The sequence below is a fragment of the Labeo rohita genome, chromosome 20 (assembly GCF_022985175.1).
Source record: "Labeo rohita strain BAU-BD-2019 chromosome 20, IGBB_LRoh.1.0, whole genome shotgun sequence".
Lineage (NCBI taxonomy): Eukaryota > Metazoa > Chordata > Actinopteri > Cypriniformes > Cyprinidae > Labeo > Labeo rohita.
The window spans coordinates 18,596,535-18,622,540 of record NC_066888.1 but is presented as its reverse complement, the minus strand read 5'-3'; the positions used below and the strand labels follow the sequence as shown (position 1 = coordinate 18,622,540).

Genomic DNA, 26,006 nt, shown 5'->3' with positions numbered 1-26,006 from the left:
GGACCTCACAAATGTCCCCACAAGGTCAAAATTTACTGGTATTACTATCCTTGTGGGGACCTATCCTATTTGGTCCCCATAACGTGATAAATACCAGGTGCACACACACACACACACACACACACACACACACACATATATATATATATATATATATATAGTGGTGTTTTTAGTGTTGGTTGACAGATTGTGTTTACAACATGCATTGTTTATCTAAGATACATTAATAAGAAATCAAAATTTAGTTTCTATTTAAGAAGAGTAACTAAATAAGTGTAGGAATTAAGTTTATTTAGATTTTTGTTGTTGTTTTGACCTGTAACCCCAACTCATCTATAAGATAGTATATACGTCTGTGGTTTGTATTGTTATTGATTTGATAACAATAATAAAATAAGACTGTTTACAATACTTTAAATATTTATCGCGCAGTATTACTCACACATACTTGTAGTATTACTAATCACCATATTAGTCACAAACAGCGCTGAGTACTTTCCACGTGTCTTGCTTGTAGCACGACAATAAATAAACTACAATTACCATATAGCATTCTCATTAAAAGGGCTTTCCTTCAACGCTAAGTAGAGACGCAACTCCGAAATTCCGTCTGGGTGTTGTAGTTCTACATAATCCGTTCGCTGTTACATCGAGTTCTAAAACAACAACAAATCCCATAACACCTTGCGACGCAATCACAGGCGTGACAAGCCACGGTAAATGTCCGTGTGTAGGCGAGTCACGTGTGGAGAGTCCGTTGATCTCGTTTCGTGTAAGCAGTGAATCTCTCCTGTTTGTTCATTTGATTTGGGCCCCATTTCATGTTGTTTTCAAAACAACATTTCGTATAGATTTCTCGATCTTCGCCGAAGAATGAGCGACAACGATGATATCGAGGTCGATAGTGATGTAAGTATAGTTATTTGTGTTTGTACTCTGCATGTATGAGAATGAAACCTCTTGTATTTTCGATACTTGAGCCTCAATACGAGGCTAGCCTGTTAGCTAGTTAGCCATCCTAGCGTTTGAAATCATTTTCCAGACAGTTTAATAAGAATATCAAGCCAAATGAGCAGTTACACACGGGGTCGAGTTTATACTTGTCTCCGTATATTTACATTTGCGACTCTGTGTTAGTAAAACAGTGCATTGCATCCATCAATAGCCAGTTAAGTATCTCTCTTACAGCTGTAGCTACAATTGTACTTTTCTGTTCTGTTTTCTTACAGGAAGAATCACCGAGATTTCACTCTGTGGTGCGTAATAAGCGGAGCAATTAATCCAGTTTAGCCTTTAATGCCGAAAATTTCTTCTCTTTTTGAGATTAGCTACAATTTATTTCCGGGTAGGTACTGAACGGCCGTAACTAATTTGCATCGCTGGACGACAAAACAAGATAGAATCAAGCCTAAAAGGGGGTAGATGTGCTGAACTGAATGAGCACCAGCACAAGAGCACACATTCTGCTTGTTTTGACTCGGTTCAGGGAGCTCAGTGCTCGACAGCAGGACACTTGCTGCAGGAGGAAGGGAGGGACGGACGTACGTGAGAGAGCCGCATCTACACTGCGAGTGCGCGACGCGACAAACTAGAACGCTCGCGAACGGATTCTCTACTGGCGAGCGTTCTGATGCGTCGCGACGCTCGCAGTGTATATTGCGTATTAGTTAGACGATGTTAATACGACGGCTGGGTTATCCCTTGTAACATATGCATTTGACCTCAACGAGGTCTTGTTTTTGTTACGTTAGATTGTGTATGAATAAATAAGCAATATTAAATATTAATCATGAACCTATAGAACACCCCCTTTTCGAATTTCAGTCATTTTTAGCAAAGCATTATTACACAGACAAAACGGTGATAGAAAAGAGGAAAATATATTGAAATGAAAATGAAACACCCATGTGTACATATACACACACGCATGCACGCCTGTGTATAAATAGAAAAAGAAACGTAAACTTGCGTGTATGAACTAGTTGGGATCTTTATTTTACGTAAATGTTAAAGGTATTTTTATCCTCAAAATAAATGCCGTCATCACTTATTTACCATCATGTTATTCTAAATTTGTATGTATATTATTATATTGTCTATACTCTGTGTTAAAGTCATATAGATTTGGAACAGCATGAAGGTGTTCATGATGATGATGCGATTTTCATTTTTTAGTGAATTATCACTTTACATTAATTGTAAAAATTCCAGTCTGGGCAGTGAGGTTTTAAGGCAGTTGATTTCTCAAGCTTTCACACCTTATGTTACTCATGCACATGTGATAGTCCTTTTATTAAAGCATAATGCTTTTGTTTTTGCCATTATGACATGACAATAACCCAGAAGCCTGAACAAGTGCGTGAACCTGCCGCTTAAAGAACTATGCTAACAAACAAGCATCTTTAAAAAGAAATATTTCGTGTTAAAATTAAATGCCTCTCAGAAACTGTATAAAATAATATAGTGGATTAAAATGTACATTTGATCATCTCCATAAGTCACTTTGAAATCAGTGCAGTGTAGCTTTCCATACATTTGGAAATTTCTTGGGATTTTGTGGATATGGGTCCACAGTCTCTTAACTTGCCAGAAAGATTTCAGTATATGTAACCCTGGACCACAAAACCAGTCGTAAGGATCAACTTCAAATAAATAAATAAGCTTTCCACTGATGAATGGTTTGTTAAGATAGGACAATATTTGGCCGAGATACAACTCTTTGAAAATCTGGAAGCTAAAAATATTGAGAATATTGCCTTTATATATTGTCCAAATAAAGTTCTTAGCAATGCATATTACTAATCAGAAATTAAGTTGACATATTTATGGTAGGAAATGTACAAAATATCATCATGGAACATGATCTTTACTTAATTTCCTAATGATTTGAAATAAAAATCAATAATTTTGACCCCTACAATGTATTTTTGGCTGTTGCTACAAATATACTTGTTCTGCCTAAGACTGGTTTTGTGGTTCAGGGTCACATATTTGGTTATGAGGTTTTAAGTGTTAAATTCAGCTTCTTCCCAAGTACTATGTGTAGCCCTTACCTGTTTGCTCAGCTTGTGTTTGGGCTGCTGTGTTTAAATAGAACATTTTTTGACCCCTTCACACCCTACCTTAAGACTGAGACTAGATCACTAGATTACTTACAAAAACTGGTATTTAAACATGCTCTGATGTTAAAGATATAGACATATCCGTCACTTACTCACATTCATGTCGTTCCAAACTTATGACTTTTCAAACAAAAAGAAGATATTTAAAAGTTCTGTTTCAACTGTTTTTGTACATACAATGGAAGTTAATGCAGTCATAACTGAAAGCATAAAAAAGGTTGCGTGTTCTACATTAGAAACTCGTACAGATTTGGAATGATGTGAATGTGAGCAAGTGATGACAAAAGCTTATTTTTAAGTGAACTATGACTTTTAAGTAGTGACTGGACAGTGTGAAGGTGTGCCGATAGAGTTCATTGCGAGATGTTTAAAATAGCACTCATCACAAAGCAGGCTTGTTTTTTACTAGCCTTGAGTTTTCATTGGCTAGACTGGAGACACAAGGTCTGCAATGTCCCCAAAGTCCTGTTTATCTCTCCCCCTTTCTTTTTGTGCTGGGAGGAAATAGTTTTTTTTATCAGGATGTTGAGATCATAAGACAACAGGAGGAGCGCATGTTGTAGACTATATTCCGAGGACGCTTTCTTTTACAATTGTACTTGTCATTTTGCTTGCTGTAATGTAATTTATACCCCTTCATATCTTTAATGTAGTAGAGACATTGAGCTTTTTATGATAGAATTGTGGAGAAACCATATGCGTAGTTTAGCAGAATAGCCCTTGACATGTGGAGCACTTGGCCAACTCACGTGCACGTAACTCAATCCTCACATTGGCAGTGTACCGCGTAACCTTCTAGACATTAGACAGACAGCCTGGATCTGCCAGTAACACTACGGCCACACCTTGCTCTTCCAGGTGGCGCATAGACACCGGAATGTCTTTGTGCTGCCCAGCGGCCCTTCAGCCTTTCGGATAAATGCTTTCGTTTTGCTTCTTTTTCCATGAAATGCAAAAGAGGCACTTGTTAATGAGTCACTGGATTCGAAACAGGTTTTACAGCTGTGCTTTTATGTAATAACAGTGTCTTGGCCAAGCCCAGTGACATTGGACTCCAGTGGCCATGTTGTTTTCTCAGAGCAACAGTCTCAGGGTACTAAAATGAGACCCAACGGAGAGACTTTTTGAGGGATAGTACAATCGCAGTCTTTGTCCTATAAAAGCAGATAGTTTAATTTAATTAAAAAAAAAAAAAAAGATCCACTAGAATACAAAAACAGACCTTACGCAACTTGTCTCTATTTTTTTTTATTTATTTTTTTTAGATTGTCATGATCACTTAAAGTCAAAACTATAGAACCCTGTTTGTTAGTCAAACTATAAATGTTTTCTTATAACTAACACTATGTCTTGTGAAGAGGCTGAAGCCACTGTGATTCTCTCATTGCAGGCAGACAAACGGGCACATCACAATGCGCTGGAGCGCAAACGTAGGGACCACATCAAAGACAGCTTTCACAGCCTTCGGGATTCCGTTCCTGCCTTGCAAGGGGAAAAGGTTGGTGAATGTCGTTGGTAAAATCATGAGGAACATAAGTGGGCATAAAGGATGTTTCGTGTGCTTTTTCTTAATGAAATGTCTACTGTTATACTGAGTATGTTCGTTGAATGTAATTAAATGTAACCATGAGGTGATTAGAATGGGATTTCCATGTCGAGGTGTGAATGAAAAGCGTTATGAGAATTGGGAGCAGAATAGGTCCAGGCTGATTGATGTGTGATCCCAGTGCAGGCATGGTGCCAGGAAGCCATTACAAGGGGAAATGTGGTTTCTCCTTCCTCTTGTGTTTCATATCTGAAGTAGAGGGTTGAAGAATGTAGTAGAAATAATTTTTGACCTTTATGATAGAGCTGTTTTTGTAGTCTAGTGACTAGGGATGCACAAAACTGAGGTCAAAAGTTTGCACCCCACTTTCAGAATCATTACAAATGTTAATTATTTTACGAAAATAAGAGGGATCATACAAAATGAATATTATTGTTTATTTAGTACTGACTGAATAAGATATTTCACATAAAAGGTTCTAAATACTGTGTTTTTAGTTAAACTACCCACTGTTCTTCAGAAAAATCCTTCAGGTCTCAAATTCTTTGGTTTTCCAGCATATTTGTGTATTTGAACCCTTTCCAACAATGACTGTATGATTTTGAGATCAATCTTTTCACACTGAGGACAACTGAGGGACTCATATGCAACTATTACAGAAGGCTCAAATGCTCATTGATGCTCCAGAAGGAAAAACATGCATTAAGAGCCAGGGTTTGAAAACAGAATGGAGATGTGCATTTTTCTAATTTTGCCTAAATATATTTTTAATTTAGTACTGCCCTTCAGAGGCTACAGAAGATACCAACATGTTTCCCAGAGGACCAAATAAGTTAAATTTACCCTGATCTTCAAATTCAAAAGTTTTCACCCCCCGGCTCCTAATGCATGCAGTGTTTGAACTTTCTGTAATAGTTGCATATGAGTTCCTCAGTTGTACTCGGTGTGAAAAGATGGATCTCAAAACCATGCACTCATTGTTTGCAAGAGTTCAGATATGCAAAAATGCTGGAAAACCAAAGAATTTGTGGAACCTAAATAGGGATGGGACAATTCATCAATTCGTGGATCGATTCTGAGATCTTCCGAATGCATCGCCATTCTCTTTGGAATCGATTCTGAGCTTTACAGCAGATGGCACTCTAATCTAGTTTTTATCCACACACTCAAATGCTCATGAAGAAGAGTGCTGAAGAGAACTTGTGCGTTCAGCTGAGTCATGTAATTTCACCTCTTCTCAGAATGTGTTTATGACACGAGATTATTGTAAACACAGCCCACTGTGAACACCCTTGTAATTCGCTTTAACCTTTTCAAATTGTATAAATGATTATTTTAGGTTCAAGTGCGTGTAAGGATTTGGAAACAAACAGAGTACAGCTGTTTCTAAAACAAGCAGTGCCATCTGCTGTTCAAAGCTAAGCTCAGAATCGATTTGAGAAAGAATTGCAATGTGTTCGGAAAATCTCAAATCAATGCTGAATCATTTCCCAATTCGTGTTGCAACGATTTATCGTCCCATCCCTAGACCTGAAGGATTTTTCTGAAGAACAACAGGCAGTTTAATTGTTCAGGACAAACAATGGACTCATGAACAACTATCACTAAACAAAAAAAAAACAGCTGTGGATCATTCAGGTAACAACACAGTATTAAGAATCAAGGGGATATAAACTTTTGAACATTTTCACATTTGTATTATCAAATCTTATGTGAAATATCTTATTCAGGTCAGTAATAAATATAAAATAACATGCATTTTGTATGATCCCTCTTATTTTGGTTAAATAACCTTTTTAATGATATTGAAAGGGGTGCAAACTTTAGACAATTGTATTTTCTCAACTGTATATTGGTACCATATTGGTTGTTGGCTAATATGATATATATAATAAAGCATGATTAAAGGGATTGCTCGCCCAAAAATGAAAATTACAACATGATTTACTCGCCCTCAAGCCATCCTAGGTGTACATGGCTTTCTTCTTTCAGACGTATGTGGTTGGAGTTATATTAAAAATGTCCAAGCTTTATAATGGTAGTGAATGGGTGTTGAGATTTTGAAGTCCAAAAAAGTGCATCCACCCATCATAAAAAGTACTCCACAGGCGCCATGAGGTGAATAAAAGCCTTCTGAAGCAAATCAATGCATTTTTGTAAGAAAAATATCCATATTTACAACTTTATAAACCGTAATCTCTAGCTTCCGCTAACTGTGGACTTGCGAACATGTGAGTGGTGTTCCAGCGGAGGACATATGACGTTTCTTAATGTAACTCTGAAAGTCATATACACCTATTACGGCTTGAGGGTAAGTAAATAATGAGGTAGTTTTCACTTTTGGGTCAACTACGAATGTCTGTTTTTATACTGTAAACTATGATGTGATGCTCACTTATTTTTTTTTAATTGAATGATTTTAAGTGTTTCGATTTGCATTTTATACTGTAGACAAATATTTATTGGTTATCAGTTGTAACATGAGCATTTTTGGCTTATCAGCATTTAACAGAATTTCTAAATATGTAGCTATTAATATAAGAGATTAAGCTGTTTGTGTTTTTTTTTTTATTAGGCTTGTTTGAATTGCTTTGGGTTCATGTGTATGAAATGTAACTGCATTCCTTGCGTCAAATTCTAGTTTTTCATTTGTTGCTGACAGCAATCTATCAAACAGGCATCCCGAGCTCAAATCCTAGACAAAGCCACAGAGTACATCCAGTACATGCGACGAAAAAACCACACACACCAGCAGGACATCGACGATCTGAAGAGGCAGAACGCTCTGCTGGAGCAACAAGGTGGGTTACTCTGCGTTACTCCTCATACTCTTGCATCACTATGATTTCCGGCAAAAAATGAAGAGCGTGTCATCTTCTCTTTTTTTTAATTTCCAGTACGGGCACTGGAGAAAGTCAAGGGGACCACGCAGCTGCAGGCCAACTACTCCTCTTCAGACAGCAGCCTGTACACCAACCCCAAGGGCAGCGCTGTATCGGCCTTCGACGGCGGTTCCGACTCGAGCTCGGAGTCTGAGCCGGAGGAACAGCGTACCCGGAAGAAGCACCGCCCGGAGGACAGCTAAACGGCGGATCCTCGGCCCGCTCCACAAAGTTCTCCTCTGAGGGGAGGGAGAGTCACAGCAATGGCCTGTTTCTTGTTGTATTTTGTGTACCTCAATCGCCCCAGACCACCTTGATCAATCTCTTTCAGTGAATGTCAACCCTCGATTCCACGCGTGAAGAAACCTCCGCCAGGTTTACAAGAGTGAGGGACGCCTGTTACGGGAAGAACACTCATGGCTTGTTTTTACTCTCCCTCCCTCTCCGACTCGGTTCGTCCATCTTGCGTCCTGGCACACGCAACAACAAACGATGATTTTAAACCCAAAATGAGGCAGCTTTGCAACTTAAGGACTTGATGCTTTTTTTTGTACCCTTGTCTGCAATCCCTCCAGATGGAAATCCAAAGGGGTGAATGAGGCGTACAGCTCCTAGCACTGCTAAAATATACTTTTTTTTTTTTTTTTTTTTTTTTTTTGTTGAATATCTTAAAGCCTGCTTAGAACTTACCCTTAGCTGAATTGTCCCGAGTGGTTTGCCTTTCTAAATATTTGTTACTTTTCCATAAAGGAATGTTTTTGAAGCATCTATCAGTGTACCCCTTGTTAGACCTATGGGATGAGTGACACGTTTTGACATGTTATCGATAAAATCCCTTATTTAAAAAATACAAAATACAAAAAAAATGCTTTATGGGAAGGCTGCTGAGCTTGTGTTGTATTTGTTGTTTTAGCCTGATGTAGTAAAGTTTACAGGTTGGGGGAAAAAAAAGAGATTGTTTCTTTTAAAACAAGGGGGTTAAAAAAAAGTGATAAAGCATATATTTTGCATCTGTCATCTGAGCCTCCCAAACATGTATTTTATGTATTTCACTCCATATTGGGAATATAAACGTTCCAAATGATGTCCGCCCCCCCACAAAGCTAGTCGATATTGAAAGAGTAGATTCATGTCGTGACTTTTAAAGGTTAATGTTCTAAATGTTCATCGGAAATTTGACCGCTGCACACCGCAAAAGTTGCATTTTGAGTGTCTAGGAGATGTGAGTGTGTGTATGTGCGCGTGTATCTTTTACCATATTTTCCACTTAGTACGTTAGTAAACTGAGTAGGTCTTTCTTTGTCTGATTCCATTCCATGGAAATTACAGGTATGTTGTACATACTGCCAACAGTTGTCTTGCAAGTTGAGGCCTACCTTTACAATGAGAATATAAATAAAACTATTTTATCCTTTACATATGCTGTGTGGTTCCTTTGGTTCTCAATCTTTTTCATCCCAATTGTCCACAACAAAATTTTAAGTCTATGTCACTTTTATGCATGTTTGTGATTTACAAGGATTTAAACATTTATTTTATTTGCAATTTCTACCAGATTAAATACTTTAGAGTTAGGGGGTGTGCACTAACATCACGATTTGGTCAGTTACCTAGATGCAAACAGCAAGGATTGCATGGTTAATGTACTACTGAATACGTTGTTCCATTAATTTATGTGGCCTCAGCCACAGAAAAAAACATGTGGAAGTTGCTAAATCATATAGAGAATGCCTTAGTAAGCAGGAAAGGGCACAATATTTTGACAAACTAAAGTTAATAGGTGGTAAAGATATGTACGAGCAGTATTAATCAAGATATTAGCCTAATATTTCACCTACCTGACTGGAAATAAGAACAAACACGAATGCTGTCAAGATGCCCTGGAAATCCTGGTTCAGTTTGGCCAATTTTAACAAAATTTGCGAGTTTCGTTCAATTCAGTGGCATTGTTTGCATTCAGTGCCACCAATATGGCCGACTGATGACGCGTCGTGAAAACACTATGGGGAAATAACTTGAATAACAAGGTGCAGTAAACGGTAAGATTGTTTGCACTACAAACCAGTGTGTTCATATTAAGTATAATACGTTAAAATAATATGGTTAGACACACCAATTTGCAATATCAAGCACCAAAATGAGTTTTATACAGTTAAAAATAGCTAGAAGTGGATGAGACCAGAAGCTAGACACCTAAAATTTACAAATGGCCGCGTCCGCTCTTACGGGAAAATTTTGGTGGATAATGCAATCAGGGTTGCCAGGTTTTCACAACAAGACCCGCCCAATTGCTACTCAAAATCTCACGCCAAATTGGCAATCCTGCTTACGATTTTAAACAAAATTGCAGCTTTGTAAATTTTAATACTAAATTCTTAAGATAAATACCGCTTTGGCGCACGTAATGTGGCGTAAATCGTAAAATAAAGCGCTTCTGTTAACACCAGAGCCATTGAAAAAACAGTGCTGCGACAAGCTTTAATCTCGCCGGCCATTTTTGGTAAACATTATGACATATTATGCATTGAATTTTACGTTGATGACATGTAAATGACATTTACAGTATAATTTTATTCTAGAGAGTGATGGAGAGACAACCCTTACGAAAATTAAATATGGTTTTACTTCAAATAAAACCAAAAAACCATGGTTACTATAGTTAAACCATGGTAACCACAAATTAACCATGGTCTTGCTACACTAACCATTGGTTTAACCATGGTATTTGTAGAAAAACTATGGTTATACAAATGGTAATCAATGCACCAAAAACATGGTTACTGCACTTTTACAATAATAAAACCATAGTTAATTTTCCTATGGGCTAATATGGTTTTCTTGTATTTAACCCGAAGGTATTGCTTGCTTATTTTTCAGTTAAATAAATGTTCAGTGTTTTAGTTAAATAATACTCATTTAATATTTTAAGGAGGTCATTTAGTACTAAATGTCCAATAATTATAGACATTTAATAACACTTAATCCCAAGGTCTAAAAATGATAATTTTAAAATTATATATCCAGACGGTGGGAACCCTGGCTCTTCAAATAAAAAAGTAGTTTTTGAGGGGATGAATAATAATGATAAAAAATGTTATTTTAATGCTTTTGTCTGTCTTTAAGTCAATTTAAGTCATCACAAAGACTCATTTTTCCTGGCTCCCTGAAAAAAAAAAAAAAAAACTGGTTGCAGTTTTGTACTGTACTAATATTTTATGAAACTGGTCTTTCAGTCATTAGTCAGAACTGGAGTTGTTTTTACTTGATCATTTACTCACAGTCACGTTGTACCAACCTGTATGACTTCAATAGCTTTTTAAAAATGCTAAGCTTAGATGCTAAATGCAAAAAATCTATATTACATGCATGCTTTGATCCACGTCTTCTAAACCATATGTTTGAAGCTTTGTGTGAATAACAAGTAAAAATTAACTGAACTAGTTTCCCTCCATTGTAGTTCTCAAATTTCATTCATACTTATGCATATTCATACACACACATCAGATGCCCTGACCCTGTTTGAATCAACTTGCATGAGGACAAATCTTATGGATTACTTCGATACTTCTTTTTTGTCATGCGACAGCCTTAGTCTCCATTTACTTTCATTTATGAGAAAAAAATGCAGTGTCAAGATTCTTCTAAACTTCTCCTTTTGTTTCACAAAGAAGTAAACTCATACAGGTTTGGAAAGACATGAGAGTGAGTAAATAATGACAAAACTTTCATTTTTGGATGAACTGTTTCTTTAATGTACTATGATGAAATGCCATTCTGTTTTGATACTTAATACCAGCATATTAAGATTAAAAGCATGATGATTGAATTGTTAAATACAGTTTAAAAGCTCATTGAACAGCACAGATGATATTTTTCAACTGCAGCCAAAGATTACAAAATGTAAACACTGTACTGAGTTTGTTGTACCCAAACTATATTTAAATATTTGGCAGTTCCCATATTCGTTTCAGTCATAATGGCCAAACAGCACTCCAAATTAGAGATGACAGAGATTAAAGTCAAATGATGGACTGCCCACAGTGAGTATAGATCATCCATAATACACCAACCAGGATAAAAACAAACTTCCATCCAAGTCTTTATTCCTCTCCAGAACTTACTGCCACGTGCACTCTGGGAAACATTTCCAAAGCCCAAAATAAGCTGGTATGTGCAATAAAATATCAATCAACGACTGGTGCATGAAAAACACCTCGTCTAGTCAGCCTCTACTGTTGTCCCTGGCTAAAACCCATAACCCCATGCTGAAGCCGTAGTAGATCAGACCTTCAGAGTGTTTCCCCATCTGTAGATGCTGCACAGACCAGGACGTTTGGCTACAGCATTTTTACTCTGCGTTAGGTCAAACTAGCTCAAACCCCCAAATATGTTTACAATAGAAAAAGAAGGAAAAGTCTATGACTGGTCCATCGCACTTGGTGTAGGTCCCGTCTGAACCGGAACAGATAGCTGGTGGAAATATTCAATCGCTTGGGCGACCTTCTCCGGGCAGATGTTGTAAACTGGATGAGTTGGTGCCTGGATGGAAGAAATACAAGGGCATTTAGTTATACGAGTACATAAATCTCAGTGTGGCTGAGCTCAGATCTAATTTTCAGTATCTCTCACCAGTCTGTTCTCGTCCCGACCGAGGATGAGCTCATTATGAAGGTCTTTGTTTCCGAAGTGCTGTGCTATTGAGAGTCCACTCAAACAGTAGCACGTGTGGTAGAAATCTCTAGACCTGTGGGGAATCAGTGATCAACTATTATGAAAGGTTGTTTTGGTCTGCATAGTTAGTAAAAGGACAAAAAGAATCCAAGATTTTAAAGTTCAGATCCAGATTTTATTTTTCGTTTGATCCCCAAAGTTGAACCAGACTGATGTAATGGCCTTCAAGAGGCCAATGGTTTTTCCATGACCTTTCCAGGTAGATGTTTGTGGTTTTGTTTGTTACTGGAAAAGGGTATTTACAAATCATTAAAAATCCTGTTTGTGATTCAGTCGAAAAGAATGATTCACACAAAAACTACATAAAGTTTTGCTCCACACAGACTCTAGATGAGCAATATCTAGCTGATGAAATGTTTTAGGGCAGAGCAGAACCACAAAATGCAAACTTATGATTTTTTTTAAATTCCATTACAGTCCTAGAGAGTCATTTCACATTTATAGGTTTACTCAATTATAAAACTTTTTTCCATGATTATAAATGCAGCTACAATATGAACCTTGAAGAGACCTTCAACCAAAAATGAAAATTGTGCATGTGCAAAGACTGACATGGAGGAGAAGAAATTGTTCAATAAAGTTGTTAGTTTTCTTTGCACACAAAAAGTATACTTGTAGCTTTGTAAAATTACGGTTGAACCACTGATGTCACATGGACTATTTTAACAATGTCCTTACTACGTTTCTGGGCATTGAACGTGTCAGTTGCATTGCTGTCTGTGCATGCAGGTCAAAAGGTTTAGTTTTTTTGTCTTACAGGTTTGGAATGACATGAGGGTGAGTAATTAATGACAGAATTTTACATTTTGGGTGAACTAACCCAAATCGTTAATGGATTAAATATAAAGTGAATCCGACATTTAATAAAAACACATTACTGGTGATATTATTGCAAGCTTATGGACTGCATTATATATGTGTCTATTTGTGTGTGTGTGTGTGTGCAGTAGAAGAGCTGTACTCACTTGCCCGGTTTGTCCAGAAGGCCTCCACCAGGATTCTGGCAGCAGAGGAGGATGTATTCCTGCAGGGCCTTTCTCTCAAACATCCAGCTACTCACACTCAGCGTTGAGTCTCCTTTACACACACAATAATATCTTCAAAGGTTAATCTATTAAATCTGACACTAGACCCTATGTGTTTGATATCCATGTTGGGTTTAAATGAAGAAAAAAAGTACAGTGGAAATGGAAACTATAACCTTAGGAACCTTGTAGTATTTTAATCAGTTGATTATTGCGAAATGTTTCATATATGGGCCATTCAACAGAACTGGTGCAAACTGCTGTTCCACAACCAAAAAGCACATTTGAAAAGCATTTAAGTACTCAAATCTTAGATGTTTACTAAGATCTATTATCGATTGAAACCCACAACATCTAAAATATCAGTAAGCTTAATATACACAAAATCATCATTTAGTGGGTACTTTCAATTGGGAGGTGGCTGTCCCGAACCCTTACATTTTCTACTGTTAAAAATGATATTAAAATAATTTTTGCATTTTATTCCATTCTTGTTTTTAAAAATATATTTTTGATTTTTTTTTTTTAAATATATTTATTTTATATTTTCTTTCTGTCCTACATGCTTGCATGTCACTACCAAAACAGTGTATGTTTTAGTCCATTGGCTGAGACTGATTTTAACTACAAATCTACATTTATGATCAGTAAATATTTATGTGTCACTTTCTCATCACTACATGGTGAGTAGGTAGGTACCATCATTTTGAGGTAAATGTATTCAAAAGTCTGAAAAATCTGTAACTTTAAAAGATGTCATTAACGAACACCATTTTTCTATAATTAAGCACATTTTTGGGAGTTATTCCATAACATTTCATTTTTATTTGTACAACTCTTCAGAACTGTGATAGCTAACTTTGTGCTGACTAGCATCTTTGAGCTAACTTTAAAAGTATCTAAAATTGTCACCACCGAAACAGTCACGACCAAAACATGTGGTGAAGTTTCGGTAGTGACAAAAGGGAACACACAATCCTTTATTTTTGTCTGAAATAAACAAAATTTTAGTCAGTTACGCAAATTTTGTATTTTAGTATATTTTAGTAGTGTTTTAGTATGTGAGTTAGTATGTAATGTGATGAGGTCGCTACCAAAACATTACTGTCACTACCGAAAATGCGCAGTCACGAACAAAACATGGGATGTTTTGTCAAAAATAAAGTATACTGAATTGTCAACTAAGATGTTATGATAGTGTTTGGTTCAGTGTATATTCAAACTAATGAATCCTTAAGTTTGAAATTAGTATGATCAACTTTTACAAAGAAAAACTGGATTAAAAACACAACAAATCTCATAAATCACACTTAAAATATTTTTAAAATTGTAACTGTTACTGATTTACCTCTGACAACTTTTAATAAAATAGAAAAAATATATATTTAGAAGGAAGCAAACTCTTAATAGGTCAATATAACCTACAGTGTTTCGGTAGTGACAAATTTGGGGTTAGGACAAATATTCCAAAACGTTCTGAAAACACAATATGAGAATTAACTGTGCAATTACTAGAAATGTGTACCTTGTATATTATACAACTTTCATACATACAAAATTTGTGGAACATTTTGACGTTTCCAACTCTGACTTTGAACCAATTCTGTAAAAAGGCCCATATAAGCAAAGTGTTAGTTGTTTTTCTAGGATGGCCGCTCACCTTCTTTAAAAAGAGCCCTGTGGAGTAACGGTAATAGTCCTGCTTGCCAGAAGGAGTAACACCCATCCACCAGCTTGTTACAGCGGCCCTGAAATCCACCTTCAAAACGCATTTGTTTGCTGGTTACCCAGCGCTAATGAAGGAAAAAGAGAGAAAAGCCTCCAATTTACAGGTTTACAAGTAACAGCATAGGAAGATCATTAGTGCTGCTGCCTTATCGTTAAGACAAATCTGCCTGTGCACTGGGACTGTTAATGTCAATGTCTGCCAAAGACCCTGGAGATCTGCTGATCTAAGCATCTACCACATTGCAGCACACTGATGTTAATATTCCCAAGCATGTTTAGTGTCCCTAAGGAACTAGTAATGAGACGCTTCTCCTCCAACGTTCAGCATACACGCAACTGACCTTTAACGCATCTCATAAACCTCAGTTTATTCAATCTAATGGACAGGAAGAGTCAGGTTAAATAAAAGGTGGAACTGTAGCAAAGGGAAAACAAGGCAGGACGAAGGACTTACTAACAAGGCTTTGAGATCCAGCATATGTTCTTTGCCCAGTATGACCATGGCAGCAGTACCGCAGAAGGTGTAGCCGCCATGTGCCTCAAGTCCTGGTACTCCACCTAAACCGCCCTCCCAGTTCTGGCAGCTGAAGACCAAAGGAAGTTATGTTACGTTCATGCCTACATCTTCTCCAATATGAAAATGTTGACTGGGATAATCTGCATGCAACTAAATTAGCATATTTTGAAAGAGAATGTGAAAGTTGTTACCTGAGAATCCAATTGTGCGTCCCATCAAACAGGTTGGGTGTGATTATATTGGTGAGTGAAGCGACAGAAGCGGCACAATATGCACTCCTATCAGATTAGACACACAAGAGCAACCATAAGTCAACAGGCAGACAATGATCAACTATGCATGTTAATAACCACGAGCAACATTACTAAAATAAGACTAAAAGCCTGTGAGATCCAATTACTTTTCAAAGTGACTTTCTTTGTCTAGCACTGACCTACAGTGAACATGAAGCATTTTTCTAGCACTAATCTATCTGTTGGGAATAGTAAAAGGTCACTCTTGAAAAATGCTTTAGGGGAATAAAAAAAAAATTTACGACTGTTGTGAAGATGCTTCAGGGTATAACAGTGACAGAACTCACCTGACATCCACCTCCCCGCCCACATGCATCACAAAGGAGCCATCTGGCTGCTTCACAGAGTACAGGAAGTCTAGGAGCTTCTCTCTGATGGGGGAGGGGGCAAATAGAATGTGTTTCCATGGTAATATTATCAATACAACATCTGCAGGTAAGCAGGTGATAATACAAAGCAAATGTGAAACCTGTTGATGACTTTGTAGGCCTCGTCTGTGCCCAGGATGCAAAGGGCGTTTACAGCTGCGTAGGTGGGTGCCAGATGAGCGTGTTGACCCGGACCTCCACCGAACCCACCTGTCCTGTTCTGACATTTGGCCAGGAACTGACACACGCTGACAGACAAGAGTTAACGTCATGATATATTTACAACTACAGGCATATAGATGTAATAGGAACTTAAATATAAGCAAAAGGCCATATTCTAAAACGATAATGGAAGCACCTTTATTTTAAAACATTCTATATTATTCCTTATGAAAATTAATCATGGTTTTACTATAGTAAAAGTAGTAACCATGGTTTTTTGGTGTATTGACTACCATAAAACCACAGTTTTACTACATATACCATGGGTAAACTATGGTTAGAATATCAAAACCATGGTTAATTTGTAGTTAACCATGTTTTTTTGGTTTCATTTGTAGTAAAACCATGGTTAATTTTCATAAGGAATCTATAAATAAATAACTAAAACCACAATTAATCATTTTACACTGAATGTAAGCACCACAACATTATATTGTAAAGTAAAAAATGCATATTTAGTGTTATTAAAGTTAAAAGATATTTTTTAAAAATAACTTAAGTGAGCATTAGATGACAGCAAAGATGTAAATGTAAAATATGGAAAACAAACATGCTTAATTAAAAATGCAATACTGACAGTTATTTAAAAAAAATAAATAAAAAGATTTAAATTGACAATTTTTTATACTAAATGTAAAACTATATATGAGCATTAGATGGCAAAGATAACCTAAATGTAAAAATATGGAAAATAAACATGCTCTTAATTAAAAATCCAATATTGACATATAAATAAAAATAATAATAATTAAATAGTTTTCAAAAAAAAATCTCTTATATCAAGTATAAAACTATATAAAAAAAAATGAGCATAAGATGATAGGCAAGATCATTTAAATGTAAAAATCTGGAAAACAAGCATGCTTAAGTAAAAATGCAATATTGGCAGATATTTAAAAAAAGATTTAAATAGATTAACAAAATCTCTTATATTAAATATAAAACTATATAAAAAAGTAATCATTAGATGACAGCAAAAATAATCCAAAATGTAAAAATATGTAAAATAAACATACGCAATTAAAACGCAATATATAAATAATAATAATAAAAATATCTTACATCAAATAATAACCTCTTATATAAACCTTATATAAACCAAAACCTCTTATATAAAATAATATAAATAAAATTTCAGCTATATAATATTATTCCCTAAAAATATTCCAATCTGTACTTTGACTTTGCTATTAAAGTCAAATTAGCTATTAATGCTGTATACATGTTTATTTTCTGGGGCTAAATTATCACTTTCAGAAAAAGCATTAAAACACTAAAGAATACAGTAACTATCACGGGAAAAAATGACAAAAAAAGACTCTTCTTATGAATTTGTGTTACTTTGTGTTACTGTCATTTGATTTTAGAAGTCGTCACCACTTAAGATGTAAAAGCCTTCAACCCAGCAGCTATAAAGCCATCTAAGCATAGTCTGTATGAAGAAAGAATGCATTTGCGTCATAGCTAATGCAACTTTGACTTTATCTGTAGTGGTCACGTTAAGACCAGGATAGTAACTGGGTAAGGGGACCTAAGCACCTGTCTCACTGCCACGTGTACTCTGATAGTGTACTGCAGAGAAGAGCTGGTACTCACTCTGAGGCAACTGCTGCAGGCACAGGCTCCTCTAGCAGCTCCAGACTGTGCAGGATCCAGTAGCAGAGCCAAGGCCGGCTGGCATCCAAACACTGAAGCCAGACAACATGCAGATTCAGCAGCCATTACCACCAGTTTCACACACACAGAGCTGCACTGGAACATGGTGTTCTCAAACGAATACACACAAAACCTAAAAGCCTGGTGTTTTTAACAACCTACCCACCAACCCACACACAAGTCATGTATCACATGGTCTTAAAAGCGCAAGACTGTAGATCCTTAATAGTTCTGCATAAACCAGTTTTGTGTGGTTACAGTATTAAGAGAGCTGTCAAACGATTAATCGCAATTAATCACATCCAAAATAAAGATTTGTGATGACATAATATGCAGTTGTGCTCATACGTGTACATACCCATTGCAGAATATGCAAATATGTTAATAATTCTAACAAAATAAGAGAGATCATGAAACTTGCACGTTATTCTTTATTTAGTACTGACCTGAATAAGCTATTTCACGCAACAGATGTTTATATATACTTCACAAGAAGAAAAAAAAATAACTGAATTTATAAAAATGACCCCGTTCAAAAGTCTACATACCCTTGAATCTTAATACTGTGTGTTGCTGAAAGATCCATGACTGTTTTCTGTTTTGTTAAAGTTGTTAATGAGTCCCTGATTCCTAAACAGTTAAACTGCCTGCTGTTCTATAGAAAAATCTTTCAAGTCCTACAAATTCTTTGGTTTTCCAGCATTTTTGTGTATTTGAACCCATTCCAACAATGACTGTATGATTTTGAGATCCATCTTTTTACATGGAGGACAACTGAGGGACTTAATTAAAGTACTAAATTTAAAAATATTAAGAAAAATGTACACATCTCCTTTCTGTTCAAAAGTTTTCAAAATCTCAAAATCATCGTCATTGTTGGAAAAGGTGCAAAAAACTAAAATTTGTGGGACCGGAAGGATTTTTCTGAAGAACAGCAGACAAATGTATATAAATACATACTGTGTGTGTGTGTGTATTTATGTATAAATAATAAATATACACAGTATACACACATATATTATGTAAACAAAAAAATCTATTTTGGATGCGATTAATCTTGATTAACTGTTTGACAGGACTATTTATTATTGAAACTAAATATTTTTTTTTTTTTTAATATCCAGTTATATGGGGCTTAGCCAAACATAAAAATACGGTCATAATTTACTCACCCTTGAGTCATTCCATCAAAACGCTATGACTGTATAACTTTTTAACATCAAAAACAAAATGAGATATTCAGCAGAATATCTAAGCTGCTCAATTAAAATACTGAACTGTCATGATATTATATTATTTGAAAATATTATTTGGATTTTTTTTGTTTTCCATCCATGAAAGTAAGTCATACAGGTTTGGAACGACATGAGGATGAGTAAATAATGACAATTATTTTTAATTATGGGTGAACTATCCCTTTAAGTGAGTGTTATTAACTAAGACTAAAAAAAAATAAAATAAATAAAAATAAAATTCAACCATTAAAACATTTTCATTGATTAAAAATAAATATTACTGAAACGAAATAAACTGAAACAACTCTTACATTTATTTTATTTCAAAAAATCGAAATTAAATCTAACTCAAAAAGAAAAACTATAACAGTATATCAACGATACTAAAACAACACTGCAAAGTTTTTTTCAAAAGACATTGTTTACCTCATATGCATCAGAGAGATGGCGTAAACCTTTCTTCAGATAATGATAGTGTTGTTCCCTCAGTAAAGCGGGCCTGAAAAAAAATTAAGTGTAGAATCAGCCATTTAATCATCTTATTAGAATCTAGCTACTGCAAACTATGTATCATTTGTGCATTAAAAATCTCTCTCTTTTCACATAGTGGCAAATGATCAATTTCAACTTTCATCAAGATTTATAACAGCTCAGTACAAGGCAACAACTTATTTGTAAGTTCAACAACTGAGCTGACATCCTCCAATTATCCCCACCAAAGGAAGCGGCAGTGTTAAAATGATAGAGTCCGTGAGTCAGAACAGCCTACACACAGTACGCTTGACTTCAGCGCTGGCCACAGAGGTGCTGGGGCATGTCTAATTTGAGGGTACCCCAGCTGAAAGAACAGATCATTAACCCCTGTTCTCTCTCTCTCTCTCTCTTTCCTCTGTTGCTCTCTACTGGGCCACAGAAAGCAGAGTCATTACATTTGTGACAAGCTGATCAAAGTGACATATGGCCTCCAACAGCCAAGTTTCATGTGAAATAATGCTTTAGTTGACAAATTTATTGTGCTGTCTTTTCAGGATAATTTATTTGTCCTGTCATGCCTGAAATTAACTGTAATTAAACTGACAGTCTTTAAAAATATAATTTATTCCTGTGAAGCTGAATTATCATTCATTTCATTTCATTACTCCAGTGTTCAGTGCCACATGATCCTTTAGAAACCATTCTAATATGCTGATTTATCACTTTATAAACATTTCTTATTCTTATGCAGCTGAAAATAGTAGTGCTGCTAAATGTTTTTTGTAGAAACTAGGATTTTTCAAGTTCAAAAGAATAGCATTTATTTGAAATACATAATTTTTCTGTAACATAGTAAATGTCACTTTTGATCAATTTAATACATCCTTACAAAATAAACATTAATTTTAGTCAAACGTCTTACTGACCCCAAACATTTCAACAGCTTTGTATATTCCTTAATTATGTAAAAATGATTTATCATTTACAACACTACAAGAACATACACTATAAGTCAAAAGTTTTTAAAAGGATTTTTTTTTTAAGTCTCTTCTGCTTACCAAGTCTGCACCTATTTGATCCAAAACAAAAGTAAAATTTAGAAAATTGACTTTGAAATATTTTTACTATTTAAAACAACTGTTTTCTATTCTATTTAAATGTAATTCATTGCTGTGATTCGAAAGCTGAATCATTACTGTGACTAGTAATGATCTAATTTTTAGGATCATTACTAGTCACATGATCCTTCAGAAATCATTCTAATATTCTGATTTGCTGCTCAAAAAAACATTTATTATTAGTATTATTGTGGGAAACAGCTAGGTAGAATTTTTTCAAGTTTCTTTGATCAATAGAAAGTTCAGAAGAACAGCATTTATCTGAAATAAAAGTCAAGTCTTTTATAACATTATAAATGGCTTTATCAGCACTTATAATCAATTTAAAACATACTTGTTTATACATATTACACACACAGACACATATATACATACATACATACACACACACACACATATATGTACATATATAAGTAATGTTACAAAAGCCTTTTATTTCAGATAAACGCTGATCTTTGGATCTTTCTATTCATTAAAGAATCCTGATAAAATGTACTCAACTGTTTTAAATATTGATAACAATAATAAAAATAAAAAATTGAACAGCAAATCAGCATATTAGAATGATTTCTGCAGGATCATGTGACACTGAAAACTGGAGTAACGATGCTGAAAATTTAGCTTTGATCACAGGAATAAATTACATTGTAAAATATGTTCAAATAGAAAGCAATTATTTTAAATAGTAAAAATATTTCACAAAATTACTGCTTTTGCTGTATTTTGGATCAAATAAATGCAGGCTTGGTAAGCAGAAGCGTTAAAAAACATTAAAAATCTTACTGTTCAAAAACTTTTGACTGGTAGTGTATTTTCATTATATTACATGCAATAAATGGTAAGCATAGTGCTTATGAATGTGTTTTGCCACAGTTTTCCCACTGGAGTGTAAAAGTAGAAAAGTTGTAAATTTGACAACAGAGGCAAAAAGTACCATCTGGATATGTGGCAGAACAGCTGATGTTTATTACAGCATCTCTACCAAATGTTTAGGGTTTCACAACCTTTGTCCGGCGGCCTGATTACATCAGCTGGGTTTTCATTTCATCTACAGGTACAAATGCTCTCTGAGTAAGTACGAGTAAAAGAAATAAGTTCTGCAATACACTGACCTCATGCTGTGATGGAAGAAGGTGAAAATTAGATGTACCAGAGGCTAGGGCTGAGCGATGTACAGTATATTGAATATCAGAGCTGTTACTATGATAATCAAATAATCAATATGAAATTACAGAACATTGTGACTATCGAGTATTAAGATTAATGCGCTACAGAGGCACCAAATTTCACTTCTCCTTCAAACTAGCCAAGAAGTGCTTATGCGTTCTAGCAACTAGTTCCCCATCTGAAAGAGTTTTTAGTGCCAGTGGGAACACAGTTTCATGCCACAGAGCATCTCTTAAACCACAAACTGTTGACAGGCTTTTGTTCTTAGCTAAAAACTTGTGACACACTTGCATAATTTATCGCAGTTGCACAGCGCAAAATGTTACATTGCTCCCAAGAGATCAGAATGCACTTTTTGTACCCTTTTTGAACATATTCATTTACATACATGGCTTACTATTATGCAAATTATGTCACTTATTGAAATATGTAATAGTTGTAAACCCATAAAAAAAAAGATTTATGTAATTTAAAAAGTCCACATCATTTTATACATATTTTGGACTATGGGGGGCGCCATTATTTTGATTATGTAAAATGGTTGCACTCGGTGAGCTACAGGCGCTACCTGTTGGTATTTTTACCACAACACAACACGAAAAATAAAATACTGATACGATGACCACAGCTACTGAAAGAGCCATCAGATGCAGATGCTGTGGTTATAAGCGTAGGCTTAAACCAAATGCCGTACCATCAATTTTTCTCCAAAAGGAGTCTAAACGTCACCCAGATGTTGAGGGAAATCCACATGTAAAGAGTCAACATGTTTGTATCCTGCCAGGATGGCATCTAGCGTTTCTTGTCTCTGCTGTTTGTAAGCTCTTTCAGTAGCTGTGGTCTTCCAAAAACCTCTTCTTTTGCTAGGAAAGCAGTGAAGACTTACATCACCTCTCTTGTTGCCCTTCAACTGAAAATTACAACCAAAAGCCACACAATGTGGCATCATATCAGTATTTTATTGTCCAAGTTGTGTATTCGGAGTTGTGTTGTGGTAGCAACAGGTAGCGCCAGTAGCTCACTGAGTGCAACCATTTGATGTCATCAAAATAATGGTGCCCCCCCATAGTCCAAAATATGCATAATATGCATAATAATGTGGATTTTTTAAATAACACAAATCTTTTCTGCTAGGTTTTCTACTACGTATCTTAATAAGAGACATCATTTACATTATTAAGCCGTGCATGTCTTAATACCAGGGTTTCCCATTAAATATGTTAATTTATTTTAAAAAAGTGGTCACTAGGCAAATATTTTATTAACTGAACATTTTGAATTTGCTTAGAAAAAATTACTGTTCCATCCAAATCTTTTCTTTTTTTTTTATTGGGGCAGAAGAAAATCACATTTTTTAATTACTCTATAGCAAATGTGAAAATTTGTCAATATATATTGATTACTGACAAAATTTGAAAAAAAAAAAAAAAAGATATTAAATTATAGGTATATCACCAAGCCCCCTACCAGAGGCAAATTTCATTAGTATATTATATACAGTTTCCTGCATATGCTGTGATGCTGCAACATAATACAAATGAAAAGACTGTGCTACAAAACATACATAGCAGACACAAGCTGAGGACAGTCTAATGTTGGTTTTGTTGCTAGAGACATTTTCATGAACATAACATGTACTTAGAACAACAGTGAATGCTTTCTAAAAGCAGGAACAATGAAACTTACTGAACTGATTTAACAATACTGTGGGAATCCTGCTTTGTGTTATTTGCCAGAGAAGGCTAAACTTTACTTACTGTGGTGAGGTGTGAATTTGCTGGTAAACACTGTACACCTCTTGAATACTGCGTTCAACTTTTCTCTAAATTTAATGATAAAACAGAACACAAAAAATGTGGAAGTGAGATAACCAAATAGAAAATGAGACAACAAGCCAAATGACATGCAGACAGAAGGATCCACTGTGGCTGATGCTGCTTGTGTATATGGGTGGATGACATCACATCCTGTTCAGCGTGTCATACAAAGACACAAAATACTGGCTTATGTATTTAATTTGAAAATCATAGTGGACGCATACTGCACGTTTCTAAAATTTAGAGCTATAACAGTCAAGCTTATTTTATAACTTTTAATTTACTGCACATTTTGTTGCTAAGATTAATATTTCTAAATACATTACCAGTCAAAAGTTTTTGAAATGTAAGATTTTTAATGTTTTTTAAAGAAATCTCTTCCACTCACCAAGCCTGCATTTATTTGATCCGAAATACAGAAAAAGCTGTAATGATGTGAAATATTTTTTTTTTTACTATTTAAAATAACTGTTTTCTATTTGAATATGTTTTAAAATGTAATTCATGATCAAATCTAAATTTTTAACATTACTCCAGTATTCTAATATGCTGATTTGTTGTTCAAGAAACATTTATTATTATTAATATCATTATCAATATTTAAAACATTTATCTGAACAAAAAAGCTTTTGTAACATTATATACTATACCATTCAAAATTAATACTTTTTTTTTTATTTAGCAAGGATGCTTTAAATTGTTCAAAAGTGATGGTAAAGACATTTATAATGTTACAAAAGATTTCTATTTCAGACAAATGCTGTTCTTCTGAACTTTCTACTCATCAAAGAAACCTGAAAAAATTCTACTCGGCTGTTTTATACAACATAATAATAACGATATTTTTTTTGAGAAGCAAATCAAAATATTAGAATGATTTCTTAAGGATCATGTGACTGGAGAAATGATGCTAAAAATTCAGCTTTGAAATCACAGGAATAAATAACATTTTAAAATATATTCAAATAGAAAACTGCACTTTGGATCAAATAAATGCAGGCTTGGTGAGCAGAAGAGAATTCTTTAAAAAAAAAAAAAAAAAAACATTAAAAAAACTTTTGACTGGTAGTGTAAGTTATACATGGAAATATCACCTTTCACTTATAACCTCTAATGGTTAACTGACAACCACCCATATAAAAATGCAGGTCATACATTACAGTGCAACATAAACCAGTGAAGTATGAACAGATTCGCCAACGTTCACTCAGAAATGAAAAGTCTGTCATAATTTACACACTTTCATGTTCTCCCTAATGTCTCCTCTTTGTGTTGTCAATATGAAGCAGAGTAAATGATGACAGAATTTAAATTTTTGGTGAACTATATCTTTAAATGAGCCTATGCTATTTACAAAAGTGTAATTAAACTAGAACAATAAGTACTAGGTGAGCTGGATGCAGTAGCATTAGCATAATTCTATTCTGCACGTGCAGAACACCCAGAATGACTCTCGGTAATCACTACTGTCTCCTTCTGCAAAGTGATGAAGCACAGAAACAATGTAAATAGACAGTTAGCTTTGCGCTAATACCAATTAGCTAACTAATACTAAGAGTTAAGCTCACCTGTTCCCTCGAGGTCACCGTTTGAACGCCGTCATCGTTAAAAAGCTCAGAGGAGTGTGAATCACGAAAGCATCGCAGAGGAGGAGACGCCTCTTCCATGATGAGATTTGAAAACACATGCACTGTAATAGAAAATCAGCAGTTTTCCAGCAGAGCAAGTGTCAAGACAGCGTGGGAGGGGTTTCCTCAACGGCGTCAAGTGACTTGCAGCTCAAGTATGGAAAGCCTGAAGGCACATTTGAGAAAGCGGCAACGTTCTGCGAAATGAATCTTCGTTTTAAAGCAACGGCTAAAAAATGATTCAGTGATTCTTTTACGTCATGACGCAGTACGGATCACGTCGTAGGCTATCCTTGCGTAGCTTTAAAAAAATCCCTGCGTGACATTAATGTATCATTTATAAATTTACATATGCGTTTTAATAATAGCTATTTATAATTTTGTTTCTTTATTTTTACGTTTTATTTATTTATTTTGCTTATGTATATGCTACTAGTCAAACATTTTTGAACAGTAAGATTTTGAATGTTTTTTAAA

At 35.2% G+C, this 26,006-nt stretch overlaps 2 protein-coding genes across 5 annotated transcripts; one reads left to right on the top strand and one right to left on the bottom strand.

Moving 5' to 3' along the window:
- Positions 1-727: 727 nt before the first annotated feature.
- max (myc associated factor X) lies at positions 728-8,966 on the top strand. 4 transcript variants are annotated; one of them, XM_051138674.1, is made up of 5 exons: positions 728-909; positions 1,230-1,256; positions 4,513-4,620; positions 7,346-7,469; positions 7,566-8,966. In XM_051138674.1, the coding sequence occupies exons 1-5, from the start codon at positions 874-876 to the stop codon at positions 7,751-7,753; spliced, it is 483 nt and encodes a 160-aa protein (XP_050994631.1). In that variant the 5' UTR covers positions 728-873; the 3' UTR covers positions 7,754-8,966. The 4 variants fall into 4 exon arrangements, with proteins under 4 accessions (XP_050994631.1, XP_050994630.1, XP_050994633.1 ...); XM_051138673.1 differs by having other exon boundaries at positions 7,331-7,469; XM_051138676.1 differs by lacking the exon at positions 1,230-1,256 and having other exon boundaries at positions 729-909.
- Positions 8,967-10,458: 1,492 nt separating this feature from the next.
- Positions 10,459-25,741, bottom strand: fntb (farnesyltransferase, CAAX box, beta). Its single transcript, XM_051139522.1, has 12 exons — positions 25,470-25,741; positions 23,842-23,906; positions 19,752-19,824; positions 18,031-18,122; positions 16,314-16,460; positions 16,132-16,215; positions 15,743-15,829; positions 15,489-15,618; positions 14,967-15,099; positions 13,247-13,358; positions 12,180-12,294; positions 10,459-12,089 (listed from the first exon to the last, which is right to left on the bottom strand). The coding sequence occupies exons 1-12, from the start codon at positions 25,566-25,568 to the stop codon at positions 11,967-11,969; spliced, it is 1,260 nt and encodes a 419-aa protein (XP_050995479.1). The 5' UTR covers positions 25,569-25,741; the 3' UTR covers positions 10,459-11,966.
- Positions 25,742-26,006: the final 265 nt, after the last annotated feature.